General features: G+C 38.8%; 1 protein-coding gene across 1 annotated transcript in view; it reads left to right on the plus strand.

The window, feature by feature from the left end:
- Nucleotides 1-23,140, plus strand: part of LOC122982284 (metabotropic glutamate receptor 4-like) — a 35,248-nt gene extending 12,108 nt beyond the window's left edge. Inside the window, exons 5-9 of the mRNA XM_044351471.1 lie at nt 2,959-3,159; nt 10,919-11,055; nt 12,744-13,679; nt 18,444-18,690; nt 21,995-23,140. Of these exons, the coding sequence (XP_044207406.1) occupies nt 2,959-3,159; nt 10,919-11,055; nt 12,744-13,679; nt 18,444-18,690; nt 21,995-22,044 (1,571 nt within the window). The 3' untranslated portion in view covers nt 22,045-23,140. The remainder of the gene's footprint in view (nt 1-2,958; nt 3,160-10,918; nt 11,056-12,743; nt 13,680-18,443; nt 18,691-21,994) is intronic.
- Nucleotides 23,141-24,625: the final 1,485 nt, after the last annotated feature.

Genomic DNA, 24,625 nt, shown 5'->3' on the forward strand with positions numbered 1-24,625 from the left:
TGTGAATCTTTGTGCACGTGCACTAGACAAACAAAATGGGGACTCAATCATAAAAAACTGCTCCATAGTGCCACTAGAGGTAAGAAACCCCACAGGGTGCCTTTAAAGGAAACAAAATATACAAACTCTCAACAAAACCTTCTGACCTCATGCCATTACTGAGCCAAATGTCTGTTATGTGAAAAAGAGAGAGAAAGAAGGACATAAAGTGGTTCAAAGATAAAAATGAGAGAGACTGTGACAGAGAGACACACTATCCGAGCTTCACTTTAACTGTAGCACACATTCATAGAATAACTGGCGATATTCAAGCTCCTTAAACATTCAGCGCCTTGTCCCTGATGTTAAATTGCCTCCTCTAAGCGAGCAAATACTGGGGAGGCATATATAGATGATAACAACAAGACAAACAAAAGCTATTCATCTGTTTAAAGCTAACACTTGTTAAAATGAAGTGTATCTGTTGAGATAAAAAAAATGGATGCCAAAGACATCTTAGAAGGCTTACAAACAAAACATGATTCCACTTTATCAACTGCTTCATGTGGCTTTTTTTTGTTATCTGATCATGATGGGCTGTTTACATTGTCCTGTATTGTGCTTGTCTTGCCACAAACTTGTGAATGAGACGGTGAAAAGGTCAGCAACGTAGTGAAAGTTAACCTTAATTGAAAGAAATGATGCAAAGAACCCAAATACTGCTCCCTCGATGACAGTAAGCAGATCATTTAAATTATATATTTATATATTATTATTACCAAATGTCAGAGCAATTACAACTCTTCACTAATTAGCAAACAGCATGTAAAAGCACAGTGGGGCCAATTTTCACCAGAGCTTACCCATTAGCACACCAAATTGATTATGGCCACTTTTTCCACTTTTCCACATTATGTGTTATTGACGTGAGCTATTATTCAGAATTACTCTTTCAAATCTTTCTTTGATAGTACAGATAAAATGAGATGCTGTAATACAAATTACTCCATTTCCAAGCTTTTTTTCCCCTCTCAAGCTGAGTAGAGGTCAAAAAATCATTGGATTTAATTATTCCAAAACAGTATCACCCTTCAAAGTGCAAGGAAACAGACTGACATAGACCATCTACTGAGCCGCTGCAGATGAACCTCAGGGTTACAGTGTTTTTCAGTTTAAAATTAATAAAGTCATACAAAATTGCCACAAAGAATGAAAAAAAGCATTTAAATGTTATCTGTAACTTCAACGATCACTTGTCTTCCCCCGTCTCTGATTACAAAATATATCATATTTCCTAGGGGGGATTCATTTGCAATGCTTTGTAATTCACATGCCGTTAAAAGTTTGCAATGTGCCTCTCAAAAGACTTTTCTGTCACATTAAGTGCAATAACACTGCAGACAAGTGATTTCAGATTGTAATCCTCCTGCGTTCATTGAGACAGAAGGAAATGAGCAGCACACTAGAAGGACAGAATGGCAGTGTTCAAATGGGTTGTACATAAAAGACGACGTTAAAGCAATGCTTATGTGGAGTGTCTGTGTTTACTCACCCCTCCTGATCGCAGCTGTATCAGCACTACAATCTGTGATAGAACAAAGTGTGACCATTGCTATCCTTGCTTATCTGTGACTGTTTGTCTTGTTCCTAATTCTCTCGCCATGTTGTTATTTAGAACTTAAAAATCAAATAATGAAAAAAAGCAAAGCAACAAAGCAAAAATCAAACAATCTCAGTGCATTTTTTTTATTGAAGATGCAGATAGCTTTATTTGCAAGTAAGTAAAGCTAAAAAAAAAGGTCACTATGATGACACAAGGAAAATTATATAATTATAACAGATCATATTACATCTCAGATTTTCAATTAGCTTTGAAAAAAACTACAGTAACTGGCAAACAAGCAAATCTGCTGCAGTAGATATTTAACAGCATTCAAACGTATGCAGCAAAGCAACTCTGATGTGCGTGTAAACTATATTTGTGCTCAAGCTATCTTTAAAGGTTGGGACTTTCCAAACTAACAGATCCATTCCAATCAGTTTCTTGCTGCTGATGTAGATTACTTAAAGCAGTAACAGTGTCCTACTGTCACTCTTTCTGCTCAGGCTATCTGGCAGGGCAATGGCTAATAAAAGTATTTATCTGCTAATTGAAACCTTGCTTGGCGATTAACACATTTTCAAAGCATTAGAACAACCCCAGCTATGATTAATACACACCTGTCATAAGTAATTACATTAATACTGAAGAATGATTAGGCCTGCCTTGCTCTGTCTTCCACTCCCCCTCTACCACTCTATCACACTTGGTGCTCGTGATTAATGGATGTGAGGTAGCACGTGACTTTGTGGGGATAAACAATATGAGATCTTATAAACAAGACCCGAGAATGCTTCAAGAATGATCCCGAGCACATTTCCACTTTAATTGTATTGACTAACCTTTGCTCAGTTTAAAAGTTTCATCTGCTTGAATTATCTTAAAATAACTTGGTCGGTAAGGTTGTTGGTTGCATTGACAAATTAAGAAGAGCCAAAAGAGCCTTGTTAAATAATCTCGACCGGGACTAATCAGTGATCGACAGACCATAATGAAAGAGGCTGCACACGAGACCGGTTTGGATTTTATGAGAGGGGATTCTGTGATTGATATCTAGAAGAAATAGCACAAATTAGTAGCTAACATGCACAATTCAACACCAATCTCTAAATAAATTAAATATGGTTCATAATTGAGTAATCAGGACTCTTAAGGCTATCATTCGCTTGATTTTACACATGTAGCAGTCATTGTTTAGTTCTTACAGTGTTTGATTGATTGTGGGGCAGCTTTTTTGTTCTGAATTCTATGTCATATCCAATATTCTAGTCCTGATTGTCTGTCATGATTGTAATGACTAAGCCAGTAGAGCTCAGTACTCCTCCTTTCTCGAGTTGTCAGTTTTGTGTTGTTAATGTTTTTTTTTGTTTTTTTTTCAGATCACGAGCGGATCGGTAAAGATTCATCTTATGAACAGGAGGGGAAGGTCCAGTTTGTGATTGATGCGGTTTATGCTATGGCTCATGCGCTACATAACATGCACAAAGATCTCTGTCCTGGAAAAGTCGGCCTCTGCTCCAAGATGGATACCATCAACGGCACACTGCTTCTCAAGTATATTCGCAATGTAAACTTCACAGGTGTGTATTCCTAATTCCACCAGAAGTACATATACTGTACAAGAAAGTTCGAGAAAATATCTGTATCCCCAATTTCATTAAGTGTTGTGAGATATCTACATGGTATCAGAAGAAATCAGTTCATGTGTATCACTCTGAAGCATTTTCTGTGGTGGTTTCCTAAGCAACTTGTATGTACTATTTTTGAGTTCACCAACCTGTTCATGCCGAGGCTTTGTGAGTATACAGTGGTCTCCAATTATCAGGCTACTGAATGTAAATTACTCCCAGCAAGAATAAGAGGCAGAGATCTGTAGGAGGGTTGACAATCAGCAGCAGAACAGCGTGTTTTATCATAGCTGATGATGCGCACGAATTGCTTTGTGAGATTTCCCGCCTTATCTTGTCAACATTGAACTGCCCACGCAAGACATCTCCTGCTTGAAGTGCACTAGCTGCAGAGTTAAAATTGTACATAAATGAGAGGGAGAAGAGAGACACAAGGAGCTTTCTCAGTGGTTGTCCTATTGTATGTAAACTTCTACTCAGTTTTTTTTATTGATATCCAAGTACAGTATGTAGTATCTCTGGAGACAAAAAATGGTATTTTTGGTGTGTTTAACACAGTTCATTGTACAGTGCAGTTACTCTCTATAAAAGCATCAGCTAAACATCTAAAATGTATTACACTTAAGCAGTCTGGACAACTTAAATTTGTCTTCTGCATAAACTGCTGTTGTGTTACAGTAATGGCGGCTGTGGCTCAGGAGGTAGAGCAAGTCGTCCACTAATCAGAAGATCAGCAGTTCAATCCCTGGCTCCTCCAGTTTGCATGTTGAAGTGTCCCAAGATACTGAACACCAAATTGCTCCCAAAGGCTGTGCCATTGGTGTGTGAGTGTGTGTGTGTGTGTGTGTGCCATCATCAGTGTATGAATGTGTGTGTGAATGGGTGAATGCTAGCATATAGTGTAAAGCTCTTTGAGTGGTCGGAGGGCTAGAAAGGCGCTATACAAATGCAGCCCAATTAATGCAACAACACTTAAAAGAGGACATATGCACATTTGCAGGTCTATATTTTTAATCTGGGGCTTTACTGAAATATCTTTGCATGATTTACAGTTCAAAAAATTCCTTATTTATCTTATAGCCTTATTTGTATATGACCCTTTACACAGACACTCAGTTCAGCCTCTGTCTGAAACAGGCTGTTTTAGCTCCTGTCTCTTTAAGCCCCCCCTCCCAAGAAGCCCACTCTGCTCTGATTGGTTAGCTTCCAGAGGCTGCATCTCAGCAGACCTCTGGGCGGCTCAGGAGGCCACGTAAACAAACTATGAAATAAAGTAGTAGTAGTAGTAGTGGTAGTCGCTACTTTTTTTCAGTCTTTACTCAAAATGCCAACATCTCAAATAGATCCGTAAATATTCAAGCGATTCTCATCCAAGATATGGGAATGGACAACACAAAAACCTTAGCAACAACCTTTATAGCAACAAAGGCTACGGAACAGATGGCCATTTGTGGGCATGTGCAAAGAGCCGATGGCAACTCGTCAGCAAGGTAGGCTAAAACGTTGCAAACTAAGTGTTCAGAGCGGGTTGACTTGCAGGGAGTATTTCAATATATGTTAACCTCAAGTTTTGAAACTTTGACCATGTTTAACATAGATATCCAACATCAGAACAGTATATGAATAACAGGAAAAGCATAATATGTCCCCTTTAAGTATGATAACTCAATAATATACTGTATCATTTGACTGCTGTGTCTGTGTTAGCTGATAAATTTAAAACTATACCTTATTTTGTCTCTGTACTGTCTGTTACACTTTGTCCTAGATAAGAACAACTAGAACAAAAATTGACAGGACTTGCTCTCTTCCTTTAGCCTCTGAAGCGGCTAAATGGTTTACATATTCTGAAAAGTCTCTTCAGCTCATATACTTTTGTGCAATTTGCACAGGAATGGCTTTGTTAGTTGATTGTTTCAGACAGTGACAGGTAGCTATTCTGCTATCCATCTTTGTTAACTGCTTTTGGAAATCATATCAAAGATGACAGGTGCTGAGGAGGATGAATATAAAATATTCAGCTAAAAAGTCCAAACTGTTATTTAAAATGTGGAAAATTAGGTTTTAGGTAAGGTAAGATGTACTTTGAAACTGAAAAGGAATTATAAGCTTACAAGCTTACAAGAAAAGATACATACATTAGAAGGTCATGTAAGCAGTCTATGCACGACTTTAACCTGCTGGCTTGTGGAGACATAATAAAAATGTATGCAGAATGGGGTCAAACTTAGGTCCGCATAAGTGGTTATAACAACTTGAGAAAATTATATGTCAGATGAGTAAAAGGTTAGAGTTTTCATGCAATCAAGCAGAATGCAACATGAGCAGGTTGACGCAGTCTCAAACCTGCTCCACCCTCACAGATAATTATACAGTAATGGATACATTTATTTGTATGACAATTACAGAGTGCACTTTTTGGGTGAGGGGCACTTACACCACTGAAAGTACATGACAGGAATAATTTTACAATAAATGAAAATAAAGGAACTTCTGCTTGGTACAAAAGCAAACTACTGCTGCTGAATCCAAAGTTGGATTCATGGCATCAGTGCCTGCAGCTTGGTCGGGTGCTCCAAAGAACACAACTGGAAGGTGGGAAGGGCAACTGTTTTCCAGGAGATAGCACAAATCTCTACTAGGCCCCCCTGGTCAATATTCTCCTCGTTCGGGAAATTAAGCAATTAGTGACTCTGAAGTCAACAACTTTTATAATTTGCTCAAATGCCTGATATGACCAATGTTTATGTTACCGGACAAGGACATCTAGCAGCCATGTGAACTATGACTCTAGTCTGTCAGGAACAAAAGCAGAATTAGTGTGACATTGTTATTAGAGCGGCAAAACTTCTTAGGGAGAAGGTTGGGGTGAATGGATAAGTCCACCATAACAGCAATATTTTCCTAACCTCGACCAAGTAATTCTTCTAATCACAATGAGAATCTGTAACCTCAAACCTGTATAAACTGATTTTTCGGCCACTTGGGGGCAGCGGAAAACAAGTTGTGAATACAACACTGACATATCATCACCTTTTAAGTTGATATGCTAAAACTGTTAGCAAAGAGTTGCTTATTTACACATGCAGCAGTTACAGAACAACCTTATCGTTCATTTGGAGTCGTGTTTCTGTCCACCTGATTAATATAAACATTCACTCTCTTTTAGCTCTGCTTTTGGTCTCTACCAACTCCTATGAGAAATATCTGGCTCTTTAGCAGCTACAGGCTCCACTATGTTCACCAACTCTTAGCTTTGTTTTCCATTTGGTGCTGAGCTGGTAGTATACAGTGGGTTTATAGAGCTGAAAGTGACACAGTGAGAATTGTGAGAATGAACCAAAACAGTAAAGTTGTAGCCAGACAGCCAAACAACAAGCTGAAACTCGCTATAAAGCTCTGTAAAGCAGAGACAAGCTGCAGAGTTGGGTGATAATTCTATGTAGGTTCATCATTACTAGCAATGTCAACACATTGCCATTTGATACACTGTTATTATAAAAAATATTGATCATAGCCACTTTAACCAAGTAGCTTTAGTGCCTAAACCTATAAAACCTGTACAGGGCGAGTCCGTGTTTAACGGCCATATGTAATGATACTGACAGGGATCTGATTGGAATAATTAAAACAATGTATTTTGCCGCCTTGTTTGGAAGACTAAATGTTGATATATGGTGGTATACACAGAGCAACAAGGGGTTGGCAGCAACAGGGATCCATTTTACTGGTAACTAAATTCAGGAGAAAAATGGGAAAAAATGCAAATAACTGGTTAAATAAAATGCACAGTATGGCATTTGTCACACTTGGTTTGGTTTATGGATGTATGTAAGAAACAGAGCAGATAAAACAAGAACATGAATTAGGTATAACTGAATGTGTTGTTTTTTTTTAATGTAGTCAACATAACCTTTATTGTTTGGGATAATAAAGGTTAACTTGATACTGCTGTTTTCAGCAGTTAATTTTCATCCCTAATGGATAGTGAAAGGAAACTCTACAGCTCTCACCAGTGTTTTACTCTAGGCCCCATCTTCAAAGTCAAAATATTGTTTACCTGTGCCTGGGTGTGCTTATTACTATGTAAGCAGGTCAGCCCTCATTTGTGTAAAATTAAAAAAAGAAATAGTTTGTAGTTGTGTCCTGAAGTCATATTTGTTTAGTTTTACGAGATGGATAATTTCTCCCAGCATTTGAGTAAAGCTAAAATACTGCATAACAGGGATGTGTTATAGAATTAAACTTTAATTGCCAATGCATTCTTTTATTCATGGTGTTGAATTACTGGAAGGCTTGTCAGCACTGAGGCCATTCAGGTTACAACAGGGATGGCTAGAAAATCAATGCTGCACATTACCAGAATACTACTTTGCTTTTAAGACTCTTTCGGCACAGAGGAATAGAGAATTTAAAAGGTTTGTAGGAAAACAACAGGAAAGTCCACATGATCCCTGTGCATTCTGGGAATTGTCTATAGACATCCATGCTGACTAAAGGAAAGAAGAAACCTAGCCACTACAGATATTGTAGATGAAGTTGATACTTATTGATGCATGGTGTACGATTGTAATCCATGTGAAGCTGAAGGGAATGGCTGCTGGTTATATTCAGAAATAGTACATACTCAGAGGTACTTGACATGCAATTTTTCCTGAGGACATTTTGTTTTACGAAGTAACCTTTCAAGGCATTAACCTGAAAGCAGAGTGGTGGTAAAAGTGTTGTGATTAAAAGTTGGCTGTAACATCGGGACTCAACATAATCATTTAAAGCTGCCTGTTTTAATGAGGCTTGATTACTAATTTAATTTGGGTGTAACTTAAGGAAGCACTCGGTCACAGGATCGTATATCACTACATGGCACAGTGATTTGCTCAGACATTACTAATAGTAATTAGTGCCAGTGTTAAAAAGGTTTTGCTGTGGATGTGTGGCTACACAAATAAGTCACTTTTCTGTATATCAGAATGAAGTAGTCTTCTTCTCCGCTTCAACTAATCCACATTAATAGAACAGCTTATAAAAAAATATTAAAGAGTGTGAATATGGCTTATCAATGGATCTTGCCTGTCCAGGAAACTAGAAATATTAAGCAGTACAGCAAATTGTGATGATATGATACAGTTCGAAACTGTTCCTGAGGTCAGTGTCATAAAAAAAGAGAACACTGGAAAGATAATCAACACCAGCCCTTAACTTTGCCCAACTGAATGACTAATAACTATGTAAGGCTTGGCCTCCATTTAAAATAGAAATAAATTAGAGTATCTGACAGTTCTGGATTTTGGAATTTTTAAATTACTGCTTTGCATTCATGAAGAAAGCGTGGCAATTCTGTTTTCTTTTCTTTTCTGTATTAGATTTTTTAGCACATGTCTTCATCAAAGAAACTGAGTTCAATGAAGCCACCTCCACACTTATTAAGTTCAACAGCAGAATCTGTATCTTAATTTGATCCCTTTTTATACAACATTTGTAAACACATTAGGATTCTTGTGGTCTTTGACTAATGGTTTTAATGGAGTGAAAAGTTCATTCATTTACATAAACTGTGACATCCTCAAAATGAATAGTTTGTTTCAATACAATGTTAGAGTTTCTTAAAAGGGGTAATGTAGAGCTTTAAATGTGTCTCTTTAAAAAAAAAAACAGCCTTAAAATCGATTAAAAATTTTAAGCAGGTTGGAGACCAGTCAGTACTGGAATGAGACATATTTAGATGAATTTAGACTCATTTGAATTTCAGAAATGCAAAAACGCAAAACTCAGTTTCACAGCCAATGTCATCACTGTAATGAGTAAATGTGAGTCATTTTTATATATATCCAATTGGATGTTAGTATTTATCCAGTGCCTGCACACCGCTCCGTACACGTTTCCTCTTTCATCTCCATAGTACAGTAGTGTTAACCTGATGCGCCAGATGGTTTGTTACACAGAACCATCTGAGACGTCATCCTTGGAAACTGTTTGGAAAAGGGCAGGCACTTTCAGAAAATACTCAGCAGGTGACTGGATGAACCATCTGTCTATCACCGTCTATCACAGGCTAACTTCTCACTGTCGTCACACCTAAACCACGCCTGTAGCTGCCAGTAGTTCCTCATAGGATGCTGATTGGTCCAAACCTCTGTTGGTTCGGGCCACAAGTGCATAACTTGAAGCCTGACAAGTGATCTCGCAAATCCAGCTGCCTCGCAAGGTAACAGTTAACAGTTAATTTAGCTCTCAAAGCATTAGAATAGAGTCTGACACACACAGCGTTATGAATCCAGTTTAGCACATTTACAGTGCAATTCATTTTCAGTGCATTTGGGCTGAGCTGCACTTGATGGCAGTAGATGGCTTTTACTAGACAGCACGGCTTTCATTTCTAAGCATTATTTTGTGCACAGTTTCCACAGAAATCTGGCCAGGATATTAAACAAGCTGTTTATTAATATTTGCTGGCTGTGCATGAAAATCGCAATACCTTTTTGCAAGTTAAGAGGTGAAACTAATCGATTAAGGCAATCAAATTGGAAGAAACATCCTACTCAATTTCCTGTACTGCTGAGATGGGCAAGAAAATCTTCATCATTGCACATTACTGCCTGCTGTTGTCTTAGACATGTCCTCTAGATAATGCAGCAGCATGCTACTAATCAATTCAATCCTATGGGTTTTGATCAGACCTCTGACACACATAAGTTTGCAGAGGGTAGAAAACAAGTCTGCTCCCAAAGTCTGACTCACAGGTTCCAACAACAATCAACAATCAATACTGTGACCTATTAAAGGGAACAAAAAAATCAAATAAATAATTCCTCTTATTTTTATGACACAGGAAGAGAGTAGTCAATAGATGTGGAACATGAAAAACTCACTCCTAAATGCATTGGGTTGAAAATACTAAGAGTGTCTGAACAGGTGTGTGTGAATTTTCTGTTGCAGAAAAAAGCAGCTACATCTATTTAAACTGAAGTAGCTCTTAGAATCTATTGTGCACAACATCCAAATATTGATAGTGGGCAATCCAAAATACATTTAAGCTGCAACTTAACTCAGTCATATTTTTGCACTTTCCTGTCCCCATTTCCACATATTTCAGAATTGCTGAATGTTAAAAGATTGCATTGAGAGAGAGAAAGCAAATTTAGTAGGAGCAAATTGACAGAGATTGGGATGCTATTAATGGTCCTTTCCCCAGAGACGCTCAGCGGTGGGCTCTCATCACTAAATCTGTGAATCCTTGCTCCCTCACACCACAATTTTATAACAAGTTGTGAAGCTGGAGAGGGGTTTGTAGGTTGGCTCAGAAACAAGGAGAAAGAGGAAACAGAAAGATGAGAGAGACCTCAAAGTGGTAATTAAAATCAGTGCTGTCATTCGTTAGCACTCTGAGGGGGACCTTGTGGATAACAAGCAATGGGGCAATAAGCAGAATGAGGGAGTGTGAAATGATATGGGAACATGAACAGACAGCAGCTCTGGCCCTCCTCAAAGGACCAGGACAACATGGCTGTCAACATCGATTTTGCTCCCATCATTAACACTATAACAGCATTGGCTTCAAGTCCCCCTTGCAGCCTCATTTCATCTAAGATCATAAGAGCATTATGAGAGGAAGAGCTTAAGTCTATACCATATTGTCTGACAATGGAATCCAGCATAGAGTTATAATCTGCACTTTAAAACAATAACAAATATTTTTCTTTATCATCCTCAGGAATTGCTGGCACTCCGGTGGTCTTCAATGTGAATGGAGATGCTCCTGGTCGCTACGAAATCTACCAATACCAGATAGCAAATAACACCACAGAATACAAGATCATTGGCCACTGGACAGATCAGCTGCACTTAGATGTATGAATATTTTAAATATTAGTTCAAATATGTCCACAAGATTGTATTCTTGTATGTTTTTTTCAAAGTATCACATATTTGTGCAGGTCATCATCCTCAATATCCACATAAGACTTTGACAAACAGACAAAATAATTCATGAGATATCCCATATTTGGCTGATTAGCATTTCATTACTAATTCAGCTCATTTAAATCTTGACAAGAAAATACAAGAAGTGCATGACAATAAAACTACCAACTGCAGCTTCTCTAAGTGGAAAGATGGGTGTTGTGACTATGAGTCCTGTGGAAATTAATTAAATGGAACAGTTAATTGGCATCAGGCATAAAAGAAAGCCAACGTGATCTAAAAATTCATGTATACTCTCTCATTTGAGTTTATTTTCCTCCCAACAGTCCCACAGCAGCCTCTATGCATCTTTACTTGTCACCATATTATGTGACATTTAAAGCAACTGTAGTATTCCCACACATAGTAGTTTCATTAATTCACATCCTCATAACTTACTGTTACCAAAGATTATGCTAAATGCATCTTGCTTTTGTCAGGTTTTATAGGGCAATAGTCAATGGATATAACAAATCATCCTCTTCCTGGTTGCATTTAGAATGTATGAACATACAAACAGATGCTTTGCAATGCAGAGTGTGTTGTACAGTATGTCCACAACATTTTCAATCATAATTATGCTCATAAAAGTAGTTCTATAATGCAGTGAAAAGACAAGGGCATATTTTTGCATCAACCTTATTTTGACATCTGCCATCAGATCTTAAGCTTAAGCTTATACACATGCATGGGCACAGAACCTGCAGTGTGACATATGTTTACACCACAACTGCTCTCCTTTAAATTCAAAACCATGAGAGGAGGATATGTGTATGCATCATTTTTGCGGTTATGCATCATTTATACATGAGCCCCCAGGCGTTCTTATTTTGTTGATGCACATACTGTAATGAAGGTATGGTATTAGATTACTGTAGCTATCAAGGTCCTGAGTTACTGCTGCACAGAGATCGACTTGCCAGCTTCAACTGGCAGAGACCCTCCGAGGAAAAATCAACCGTACCGTATGGAGAATTTTTTTAGACACAAAACCAATCATCTAAACCATCCAGATGTTTATTTGAATAATTGAATATTCCCTATCCCTTCGCACACCATATTTCACTCAATAAGATCTCTTAAGTCAACTGCATTAAAAATAAAATAAAGTAACGTCAACCCATTAGTGCAAGCGTGTGATACTGCATTGCACTGTGTTGAGACTGCAGTACCATGCAGCTACACTTCATTTACTTATCTTTCCTCAAGTAAGTGCAACATTCCTTGGAAGTAATTAAACAGCAGAGGCGTTTCCTGTTGAGTTATAATTTGATGAGTTTACACAATGCTGTCTTGATAAAAAAGACTCATGCATTATGTAATAAGCCAAACAATATGTAGTAAATTGTGCTAATGTTTTTGCTTTACTGACCCTTGAGGGTTAGTTTAATCCTATTTTAAAACTGCCCTTTAATTCTGATTAGGAGCTTGTCCAAACGCAATAAACTGAGGAACTGCACAGTATTAGTTAAACTTGTTTGGGTTTTAGGGATGTGGGGATATAGTTTTAGTGTAGTGATGTGGAATCAATTGGTCATTTCTGCTAATTCTTCTCCTTTTCATACATGTCCTTCCAGATCAATGAGATGCAATGGCCTGGTGGAACACAAGAAGTCCCTTCCTCTATATGCAGCCAACCCTGCCGTCCTGGGCAGCGCAAGAAGACAGTGAAGGGAATTCCATGTTGTTGGCACTGCGAAAATTGTGATGGTTACCAGTATCAGGCAGACACTTACACCTGCAAGATGTGTCGCTTTGATTTGCGGCCAAATGAGAACCACACTGGCTGTGTTCCCATTCCCATTGTCAAGCTGGAGTGGAGCTCCCCATGGGCAGTCATCCCTGTCCTCATTGCAGTCCTGGGCATCATGGCTACTCTGTTTGTGGTCGTCACCTTTATACGCTACAATGACACACCCATTGTTAAGGCGTCAGGTCGAGAGCTGAGCTATGTGCTGCTGACTGGTATCTTTCTGTGCTATGCTACAACATTCCTCATGATCTCCACTCCTGATGTGGTCATTTGCTCGCTGCGGAGGATTTTCCTGGGCCTGGGTATGAGTATAAGCTATGCAGCACTGCTTACCAAGACAAATCGGATCTACAGAATTTTTGAGCAGGGCAAGATGTCTGTTAGTGCCCCTCGATTAATCTCCCCAGCCTCCCAGTTAGTCATCACATTCAGCCTGATATCAGTGCAGCTCCTTGGGGTGTGTATCTGGTTTGGCGTTGACCCATCGCAAGCCATCATCGACTATGAGGACCAGCGTACGGCCAATCCCGTCATGGCCCGTGGTGTTCTGAAATGTGATATATCAGATCTGTCCCTCATCTGTCTGCTGGGTTATAGCATGCTGCTGATGGTCACCTGCACAGTTTATGCCATCAAGACCAGAGGGGTTCCCGAGACGTTCAACGAGGCCAAACCTATCGGTTTCACCATGTACACCACCTGCATTGTATGGCTTGCCTTCATCCCTATCTTCTTTGGGACCTCACAATCAGCAGAAAAGGTAAATATTCCACTTGAAATGTGGCCAAAGTATAAAATAGCCAACCAAGTTTTAGATCTGTGCACAGATGCCAACGCAGTAACTAAGCTTTTTCCAATTGTACTGTATTTACAGAGAGCACAATGGCAGCAAGTGGATCAAATTCACTTGTGCATGTTGGATATCAGTTTTCCATTTGGACTTCTTTTTTTATTTCCTGTGTGCCTGGTTGTGGAGAAAATGGCCACTTAAATTATATTTGTTGCATAGCATCAGCCTTGTGTTTGTGGATGCTGCCACTATTCATCATGAGATGATGGGCTTTGTGCTCCACTGTGGGGATTACAAGCCTTTTAGAGCCGACTTGTGAGGATAATTCATTCACCTCAAGTTTGCTTGGATATGTTTTCTTTAATTGTGTTTCTGTGTGTGTGTATGTGTGTGTGTGTGTGTGTGTGTGCGCGCACGTGTGTTGATTCAGCTTCACTGGGTGGGAATGAGTAGTCAATCACTGCACATTCATGCACACAGAAATAGATAACGCGTGTTTGTGAAGTAGCATAAAATTACTGCGGCTGTTGATGTTTCTTGTCAGTTAAAAATGAATCATAAATTACCTCTTACAAGTGCTAATTTTGAGGTTGCTCAACACAGATGTACATTTAAGAAGAAGCGACTCAGAGAGTCAAACTACCGATTTCAATAGAGGCATTACGGGAACACTATGGTGCTGCACAATAATAACAATAACAACTTTATAACAGCCTCTGGATTGCCAGTAACATAAAAGAGAGTTTGTTAAAAGGCAAGGTAGTGAGTAAGTGTTCATGGACATTTGGTACTAGTAAATCGGTGTAGAGTGAAATGCCTAAACACCTATTAAAACATAGAAAGTGTGTTTCTTGGACAAAGGCTGCGGAAGGGAAGTGCCCTTTTCGGGACACTTTTTTTCTACTCAGTTTGAAAACATGTATAGTTGTAGTAACCCAGTAATATTAAGAACATTACAGTTGCCTAAGAAAACATTTGGAATCTATTCTTCTTCCAAAGTACAATTTTTACATTAACATCTTTTGACAAATATTACTCGACTTATAATTGGAAAATTGTCTGGAACAGTCATCTACCTTTTTCTTGCATTCAGTACAAGCCTGCCAAGTTACACAAGAAGAAAAAATTGTCAGTGAGATCAGAAAGAGAAAATTTGGAGAGCAAAACAGTAAGGCATTAGTCATCTTTCCTTTGCTCTGCGTCTGCCATGTTCAATACTATACAACAAACAGAACAACAACTTAACACTCTGCATCAAATAATACAAGGAGAAATTTTGAATCAATTTGTGGTAGAAGAGTACATTAGGTGGTCTTTGCCAGATGTGTTTTTTTGTAGATTTAGTCAAAGCCCTTTAATATCAACAGGCAGCAAGACTGTTGCCTAATGCTATGAGGTTGCTTGCCCAGTGACTTGCTATGATCTTTGCTGTACTTCGTTGCTGGTGGACTATATATATGTTCTGTCAACTGGTTTATTATACCATGGGGACATGGTTAGGGACCATGCACTTTTCCCCAGAGTGTGGCCAATAGCTAAGGTACTCCATGCAAGTAAACACAGCCAGTGATGAAAAAGGCAGCCAAGACACAAATAATCTCTGTTCATCACTTGTATCTCCGGGTGGATAAAACTGAGAGGGGAAATAATTCTCAGTCTAACAGGGTTTCAATCTAATCCAATTGGCACTTACACAACTCCAAGTCTTTTTATGTTGTTATCACAAAGAATCATATTCATTTACACCATGAAATGAAACTAGAAAGACTGTATAACTATAAAAGAACATCACAAATATAAACTAATGCAGTAAATACAGTTCACTAGGGCTGTCAAAATTGGCCCAAAAATTACATTTGATTATTATTTCTAAAAAACACAAAGGTTTGATCCATTCGAATATCTATTTTTGCGCATTATGTCCATAAGAGAGCAAACCAATACATATATAGGTATATTTATTTCAACATAAACATGTTTTTTAAAAGATCTACATATCTACACATTACAAAATAAACAAATAAAATAATTTAAAGATCATAGACCCTGAGACAGAGAGAGAGCACTAGAGTGAGAACTGAGAACATTTTGACTGGTCATACTAGAAAAAGCACAGACATTAAGGTGGCTCTATACTCCTTCAGACATGCTTCTTGGACAGTGGAAAAGCCCATTAAACCCCATCCCCCCGCACCTTTCTAACAGCGGATAAGGGGTGGCTGTGCACTGCCATTTCTGGAAATTTCCAAAACAGACAAGCCAACATTCACACCTACTTCACACAGTGATTGGTCAGCTGCGTGGAGGTGAGTAAGGAGTCAGGGTTTCAACTTCTCTCTTTCCTTTTTCATTCATCACACAACTAAATGTCACTTTTGCTGAGTGCACCGCTATGACTGCTTTTCAGGAGAGACTGTCAGGAAATATGTGCCATTATCCTCGGATTTAAACGCATCTCCCCCTTCCTCTTCCCTCTCTGTGATGGTCGGCTTTTCTAAGTGCGGCCATTGGGAACAACTATAAACATATTTCATTTCCAACATGGTCGGACAACACGTTACATGACAGTGTGACAGTTAGCCAGCATGCACAATACCAGGATCCTGAGACAATAAATGGAATTCAGCCGTCAATCATTTAATTTTTTTTTTTTAAACTTTGTGATATATCAAAATGTCTTCTGTGAAAAATGTATATGGTTTGCCAGAGACTAATGAATATGACCGAATATAGATAATAGAATATTTTGCAAATAATTTCATGCAAATCTATTTTCAGAAAGCCTCAGTCAAAATATTTGGGTACAAGGACTTGGAAGACCTGTTCCGGTGTGTTCCTGTTAACATGCTTTGTGTATAGGTGTAGACAGCTCTGGCAGCTGGCTGTACAAGAAATTTGAAGCCTAATGACAAAAAAGAGCAATCCTGCTTCAAAGAAACTTTATAATGGCTCAGTTTCTGTCCCCAGCCTTGTTCCCTCGCTGTGCCGATGGAGCAGATTGGCAATCATATCGGCGTGTCAGGGAAAATTTATGTCACTAGGGCCGATGGAAGTGGACAAGGGTCTTGACTCCCCTCACAGAGTGACTCCACTCTGTACTCCAGAGGGGGAGCAATATTGTTCCGAACTCACCCCAGGCCACGTGTAATCTTCTCAGGAGATTACAACACTCCCCCTCTATCACCAAGGAATGCTCATGTGCTGCTTTCAGTATGATGGAACACAATGCCCTATCACTTCCATTTTGCACTGACATTTTTTTTCTAAACTGACATGGCTTTTGGGGCTTAATTTGTGCCAGGCTTCCTTATAGTTTTTGTCTTTTATTACATTAACTTATATCATAGTCACTGCATGACAGGCCAGGCTATTTATTTTATTTTGTAAACCTTGCCCTACAAAACTATGTCCTACTTGTAGTATGTGTGCAAAATATACATATATTATGATGTAATTCGAAATATCATAAATCCCTATGGGATTAATACTAATTTATATGTACCTACAGCTTAGATTGTCATGGTGCTGTAAAGTTTGTAAAAATCTGAGAAGATGAATTTTGCACAAGCTCACATGCAAACAACATATGTCATAACCCCATGTTGGGAAACATCATTTGTAACTGTTGACATGCTAGTGGTGCAGAGCCCTGTGGGCTATTCTCATGCCAAACGACTCAGTCATTTGTGATGTCTGCAAATGTAATGTCAGACAAAACCTCAGGCAAATCTCTTTGAAGGATGTCTGCCAGCTGTGTTTCCACTGTACACTCTTTGCCTTTTGCTCATCAAGTTCACAGGACCTCTACAATTTTCACCCAAGAGGAAAAGTCAACTGTTCTCTTCTTATTATTTTTTTTTATTAATGCTCTTTACACTGGAATACTGTGAAAAGTTGAAGTAGGATCACTGTGAAACAAATCTTCAAATTCAGATTTACTACTTTGATGGGTTTTAATGATGTTTCTTTAATGGAATTCAATGGAATTACAATTTTAAATTGTTTCTGTACAATGTTCTCTATTTGGTCTGTGTGCCTTCAATTGATATGTCAAAACTTTAACATTAATGTGTCAATATCAAACATGATCATATTTTTACAGCCCCTGCACTGACCTACCACATTCTTGCATCAGAGATGGACAGTGTATGAGCTTGGGGATGATTATCATCAATGAAAAATCACTTGCAGGCACTTTTAATATGCTGTAGGATGTTTCTCTCAGCTCCATATTTGTTGCCTGCAGCTATATATCTGCTACCCAGCTGTGGGTTGCAGCTGTCACTGGCTTCAGAGAGCATACAATCCTTATGCTGTTGTCTAAAACCTCAGGGCAAAAACATCTATACACAAACTACATAGACACCCATCAGGGGGGCACTTCTATTAGTTGTATATCATAAATAAACAAACACATTAATGAAAGGAGAGACCTCAGGGTGATGCATCCACACATGAAAATAAAAAAATAAGAATAACCTCTTATTATATGATTATGTGATACTACACGCTGTGCAAAGGTTCTTCTACACAAGAGGCTGTGATTTACATAAAAACATAATCATCTACTATCCACATATTACTTGAATAATGCAGTGTTTGTTTTACATGCAAGACTTTGAAAGCTTCAGTCTACTGAAAGCTCTAAAATTGAGCCTTCACTGATCATCACTAAGTGAAGCCTCAACAAATGATTCTGTTGTTTCTGTCTCCTCTGTCTCTTCCATAATACAGATGTATATTCAGACCACAACCCTGACCATCTCTGTAAGCCTTAGTGCATCTGTCTCTCTGGGAATGCTCTACATGCCTAAGGTCTACGTGGTTCTCTTCCATCCAGAGCAGAACGTACCCAAGCGCAAGCGCAGCCTGAAGGCTGTGGTCACTGCAGCTACCATGTCCAACAAGTTCAACCCCAAAGGCGGCCTGAGGCCCAATGGAGAGGCAAAGTCTGAACTCTGTGAAAGTCTTGAAACACAAGGTTGGTATTACTAATGCAGCAATAAAGACAACAAAAAAGAATGAGATGTGTTCCAGTGGACGTAAACCAGGAGCTGATTTTATGCTGGTGCAATGAGCAGTTTCTGTGTGCAGTTATAGCAGTTGTAGAATATGCATGTCTACTTGAACATTATGATCTCCTTTTAGGTGAACATAATTGACAGCAGTGTTATTTTTCACTTCAGCAGTTCGGGAAATTAGCGAGCGTTCCGTGAGCATATGAGAAATTAGGATGTAGTGTCTGTGCTGACAGAAGTAGTGTTATACTTTGTGTCATCTGAAATGGTTCATGATCCGAGAAGAAGACAAACAGAACTGTATGAATGATTAGGACTGGAGTGGTTTTAATTTAGCGTCTAGCTGGAATAGGATTAGGTTTCTTAATTCCACATTTTCAGCTTTTTATTGATCAATGACAGACCAAATTAATGCTTATAGCCCAATATATTACTCTTCTTAGACTGAACAAGAGCCAATAATATTTCAAATATCTTTTTGTATGTTCTACATAAGCTACACAGTATACTGGAAAAACAAAAAAATGCAGGAAGTAACTTATGTGTTTCACCAGGATAATCCTGCATTTTGAATACAAGGAACAGAAAAAAAAAAAGGTTCCATTTTCACCAACTCTTACCACACTGGATTTGTGAATCAGGAGGTGTGACAGGGTGCCCACACTATTCTGATTTTGAAAAGGACAAAGGAGACGGGCAGCTTAGTGTTGGAAAAGAGGATATTTCAATCACCAAGATAAAGTGTATGAGTAGGCAGTCCCTGTGTGGGGGCAGGCTTAAATCCAATCAAGCAACCACACATGTTCTGATTACTGAAAGTCCTGATTTTATACTCTGACAAGCTGAACAGTATAGAATGGTGTGTATTAGGACTAAAAAGCCTGCGCCCACACTAGCATCCATGCCTTTTTTTTTTCTACCTCAGAATGGAGCTGTTATATCTTATCCTATTATAGAGCCCATATATACATGCTGATTCTCACCCTCTGGTTTGAACTGTGAATCTAACAACTGCTCTTTGTGCCTATGTGTCAGACTGTGTTGAGGGAGGGGACCCTTGTGAGGGACTTTAGACTCTCAGGTAACCTTATTAGATAATGATTTTGCCCTTCTATTATGTGTGACCACTTTCTTTCCTGTTAATTTCTGCTAATGTTCCCCACAACACTCGTGCCTGCCTTTACTATGCACAAAGCACCCCCGGCTGCCCCTGGCTAAAATACAGCACCCTGAATAATACAAGGCAGTAATCACGCACTCACAAATCCACCCTTGACCAACAAGACATTAACTTGGATAGACAACATTGGTGTGTGGTGCTGTAAAATGGCCAATCAGCATGGTAAAGCCTGTTAATGTGAGAAGATGACACCACTCTGCCTGAGTGCAGGAGACAAGCGATAGCCATGTGTCCCCTGTAATTTGTTTCCCTGTTGACAAAAGAAGGAATTTGTGGTAATAGGACAACAACAACAATAAGAGTGAAAAGGAAAAGACAGATGGGTCTGCCCGCTCCAATTCTTTCTGGACCATCTATTCTTTATCTTGGCCTCGCAGCACATAAATATTAAAATAAGGTTCATTTATCAATGCTTCTCTTGGAAGAGATGCTTTGGATGAAATGGCGAGAATACCGCCCCCATTCACACGCCCAACATGGCACTGACAAATATACAGAAATGCTTACCATTACACATCTCTCCTCTACAGCACTTTTGCCCCTGCTCTGGCTTTCAGCTGTCTTCTGATTGGATTCATCCCCTCTGACATATTTAATCAGCCAAGGCTGCTGTGGGCAGATTGGCAGATCGGTAGTGTGATTACCACCAGCAAGCATGCTCGCTGAGGACAGTTTTATTCAAAAAAAAAATGACACACATGTACGCGCTGACACTTGCACACAGACATATGTGTGCATACAAGCATGACTGCACACATACACACAGGTATGACAGTCACATTTAACCAGCAGTTTGGACTTGTCTATGGTCATTACCAGTTTTGCTCTGCCCTCCGGTCATATCTTGTGTGTTTTATTCACAGCTGATATAAAATTCCATGGAACAAGAAAAGCATGTTAAAGAATAATGAGCACTATTATCAAACATTGATGACAACACTTATAGTGCCAAGTCAGATCACATACTGTATTGTCTTAATAGTATTTTACATCTAATACGCTTTACAATTCAAAAATGTTAATACACTGACGGACTGCTGCATGCTTTGCTTTGTGCACATAGAAATCTCAGGTCTTTGCATGTGGTAAAAGACTTGCATTTGAATGGATACTGTTGCATTTTATACCTCTACTGTGATCTGCTTGGTGACTCTATATAGTGCATTTTTTGATACAGATTATATAGTCAGCTGTGAGGAAAACATTATGACAGAGTTTTCCCTGATTTCATGAATGGTACTGTAATAGCAGGCACTTACACTGATATGATCATTGCCACAGCCAATGATCCTGACTGCATCTGCACCGCTGTCTTGACAAATATTTCAATGTGCAAACTGTGATTTGTTGTTAGAATGTCTGCAATGTACTATGACAATCAACAATTCTCCTGCAACAATCAACAGTAGTTTGTCAATTCAATAAGATTGTATTAAATCTATTTTAGAGCTGAAACAACTAGTCGATTGATCAAGTAGTCGATAGGCAGAAAATGAATCTATTTTGTTATTGATTAATCACTTTCAGTCATCAATCATCAGTCATTTTTCGAGCAAATATACCAAATATTCTCTGGTTACACCTTCTCAAATGTAAGGGTATCATTGCAGACTGAATATCTTTGGGTTGGTCTGACAGAACAATCGGTCTGGAGTTATCATTTTTGAAATCTCCAATATTATATTTATTTATTTATCATTTCATAGACAAAAAAATAATCAAGAACACAATCGGTAGATTAAGCCATAATGAAAATAATCATTAATTTCAGCCCTAATCAGTGTTATTTTTTAAAATTTTACATCACTGTAATAGTTTATTTTGAATCACACCGACATTCCTGCATCGCAAATTACACATTTAAATTCAAATGCAATATGCTGATGGAGGACATACCATTCCTGTAAATACAGTTTTTACATTACATTATCCTGCTATTATGATTGGTGAAGTCACCCATGAATAGAACCTCCCATCAATCTGGACTCCAACATGTGCTCTGCAAGATTACTGTTTTACGCCTATTTGCAGGTCACCCGATGGATTTTTAACCCTCTCGCTTCGTTCTCACACACCTTCTCTTGCAGTGTTGGCCTCCAAGCAGACATACATAAGCTACAGTAACCATGCCATCTAAGACAGAGACGAACCGTGGAAGCTGAGCAAGGGCCTGCCTGAGGAGAAATCACCTGATTCTGGGGAATACTGGAAAAATACTGGAGGACTTCCAAGCTACTACAGCAGAGAGGATTGGGGTGGAAAGATGGGAATTTGTTACTCCATAAATAGAGAGGATGTCACATTTTTCTAGAGAATCAGGTAAAGGCATGGATGCCAAATTTATGAGAAATTAGTAGATTGCAGGAGGGAGATGGGAGATGTAAGGGAGATTGGACAGTTAATTTTCCTCTTCCCACCCTTTCTGAGAAATGCGTGAGCATTGGGCAGTGAAGCTTCCAGATGCAGGCTGAGTGAACCACCTGGAGCCTACAGTATGTTTTCCTTCTGAAGTGTATAGCACACAATGTCAGTTCTCTCTGAGGCTGAGTCGTTTGTCTCATTTCAACAAAAACAGGAATGTGTTTCTGTTTTTGCTAAAGTCAAATGCAGTTGACAAGATCAAACAGTATAAAAATATAGTCAATATTTTTGGTAACTGGTATTATTGGAGTTGAAAGCTGCAGTATTCTTCAAACTGTACATGCCTTACTACAGCCCATTCAGTATTCCTATATGAACTAACCATATCTGAAACACCTGGAAAAAAAAAAGCAGTGGGTCATTCCAGTTTTTTTATTAATGTTTCATGATAATGTTGATGACGCCATCATCTTGGCAGACCTAGTGTACAGTCCCAGAGCATGCTTGTGGGAGCATCACGTGTACTGTGCTGTGTTGTCAACGTCAATGGAATGCAACATTTGTCATGGTTGTCATTCACAGTGGAGATGTCATTTTGGATCATTACCCACTGGGTTACCCTCTGCTACATAAAGAGTAACTTCAAACAGAAAATGAGCCAACTAAAAGCGAATTGCCATGGTATACCTTTATAGTTTACATCACATGCATAAATGTCAGCCAGGACCTGGAGACTTGACGATGCATACTTTAAACATCCCAGATTTATTGGCCCTTATTTATCATACGCTTGTTGAAACTTTCGCATATTCAAGCAGCTGGATGATTGTTAGAAGTTTCAAGGGGACCTATTAGGCTCATTTCCAGCTTTCTCTCTCTATGTATGTATGTATTTATATATATATATATCTCAAAAAACTCCTCTTTTATTTATACTTATACTGGCCCTTTATGCAGCCTTTCAGTTCAGCCTCTGTCTCAAACAGGCAGTCTTAGCTCCTGTCTCTTTAAGGCCTCCCTCCCGATGAGCCCACTCTGCTCTGATTGGCCAGCTTTCCAGAAGCCTCCTGAGGTGTAGCCGTATCAGAGTCATGTTAAGTTGCCACCAATGCAAATTCAACATTTCCTGCTTTGCTGCTTCATATAAAAGCTATTAAATGACTAAATAACAGGGGACGTTTATTGTGAAGAATTTACAGGAATCGAAACGTGTTCCTCACCAAATTAGCAGAGCTTCATTAGCGGCGCTAAAAAACAGTCGAAACAACAACATATGAAGATATTTGGAGCTCTTTGTTCAGCGGATCAGTTAGAAATAATGCAGGGAGGAATATAACAAGCAGAAACAGCCACAGTGATGATGATGTTTGATGAAGAACTGTAGACGACCAGCACACCTCCAACAGGTAAACTACTTATTTTACTTTGCTGTGCTGTGTAATGGAAAAACACAGCACAGCACAGCATGCCAGTTTGACTCGAATCATGGCTCAGCGTGACTACCCCCCAAACAAAGGGGAAACGCCATAATGTTAGCGGAGCAGAGCAGTGAACTCAAGCACTGTGCGTGTAGAAGATGTCCTTATAAAGAAATCTGTCACGAGCTGGCTGGGCCTAAAAGTAGAAAAAAACATCAGAAACCAAGCGTTCAGAGCAGTCTGAAGCCGGTGCTTTTTTCTACATATGTTTACCTCATTATTTGACACTTTGGCCATGTTTAATATCAACATCTGACATTGTGACATTATATATAAGACTGAAAATAAGGAAATGCATAATAGGTCCCCTTTAACTTTCCTCATCTGTTTAAGTTCCACCAGACCCAACATTAAAAATACATTCTTAACCCAAAAAATATAACAGTACATTTGGCATACCCTCCAATAAATTACAGTTTAAACAGGTACATTCAATTATTCAGTGTTCCACATTATCCTGTGTTTTCTGTAATTGTGTATTTCTATGTTTAAATAACCCTTTTATTGCAGTGAAGCTAGAATAGTTTAGCTGCTATGATGTGTTCTGTCTCTAAATGCAGGGTAGCTTGATGAAATACTTGATTTTTGAAGGAATAAACACCACATCAGTCTGTTGTCATACCAGATGTGTAATTTTTAATATTTCATGGTCTATGATAGACCTATTCACAAAGGACAGTATTACCTGGGAACCGCCTGTGATATGCAGTAACTGCAGAGATAATTTATTTCTTTTCTACAGACTTTTTCCTCTTCTGGTTCAAGGACTTTGAGGCTACAGTGGAAATGATTAATGATAGTTTTAATAGTATTTTGGGTGCACATGTAGCTACTCAGCATGAAGACCCATTTGGAGAAGGTGCAAGCTCATTTCCATTC

The sequence above is a fragment of the Thunnus albacares genome, chromosome 5, assembly GCF_914725855.1.
Source record: "Thunnus albacares chromosome 5, fThuAlb1.1, whole genome shotgun sequence".
Classification (NCBI taxonomy): Eukaryota; Metazoa; Chordata; class Actinopteri; order Scombriformes; family Scombridae; genus Thunnus; species Thunnus albacares.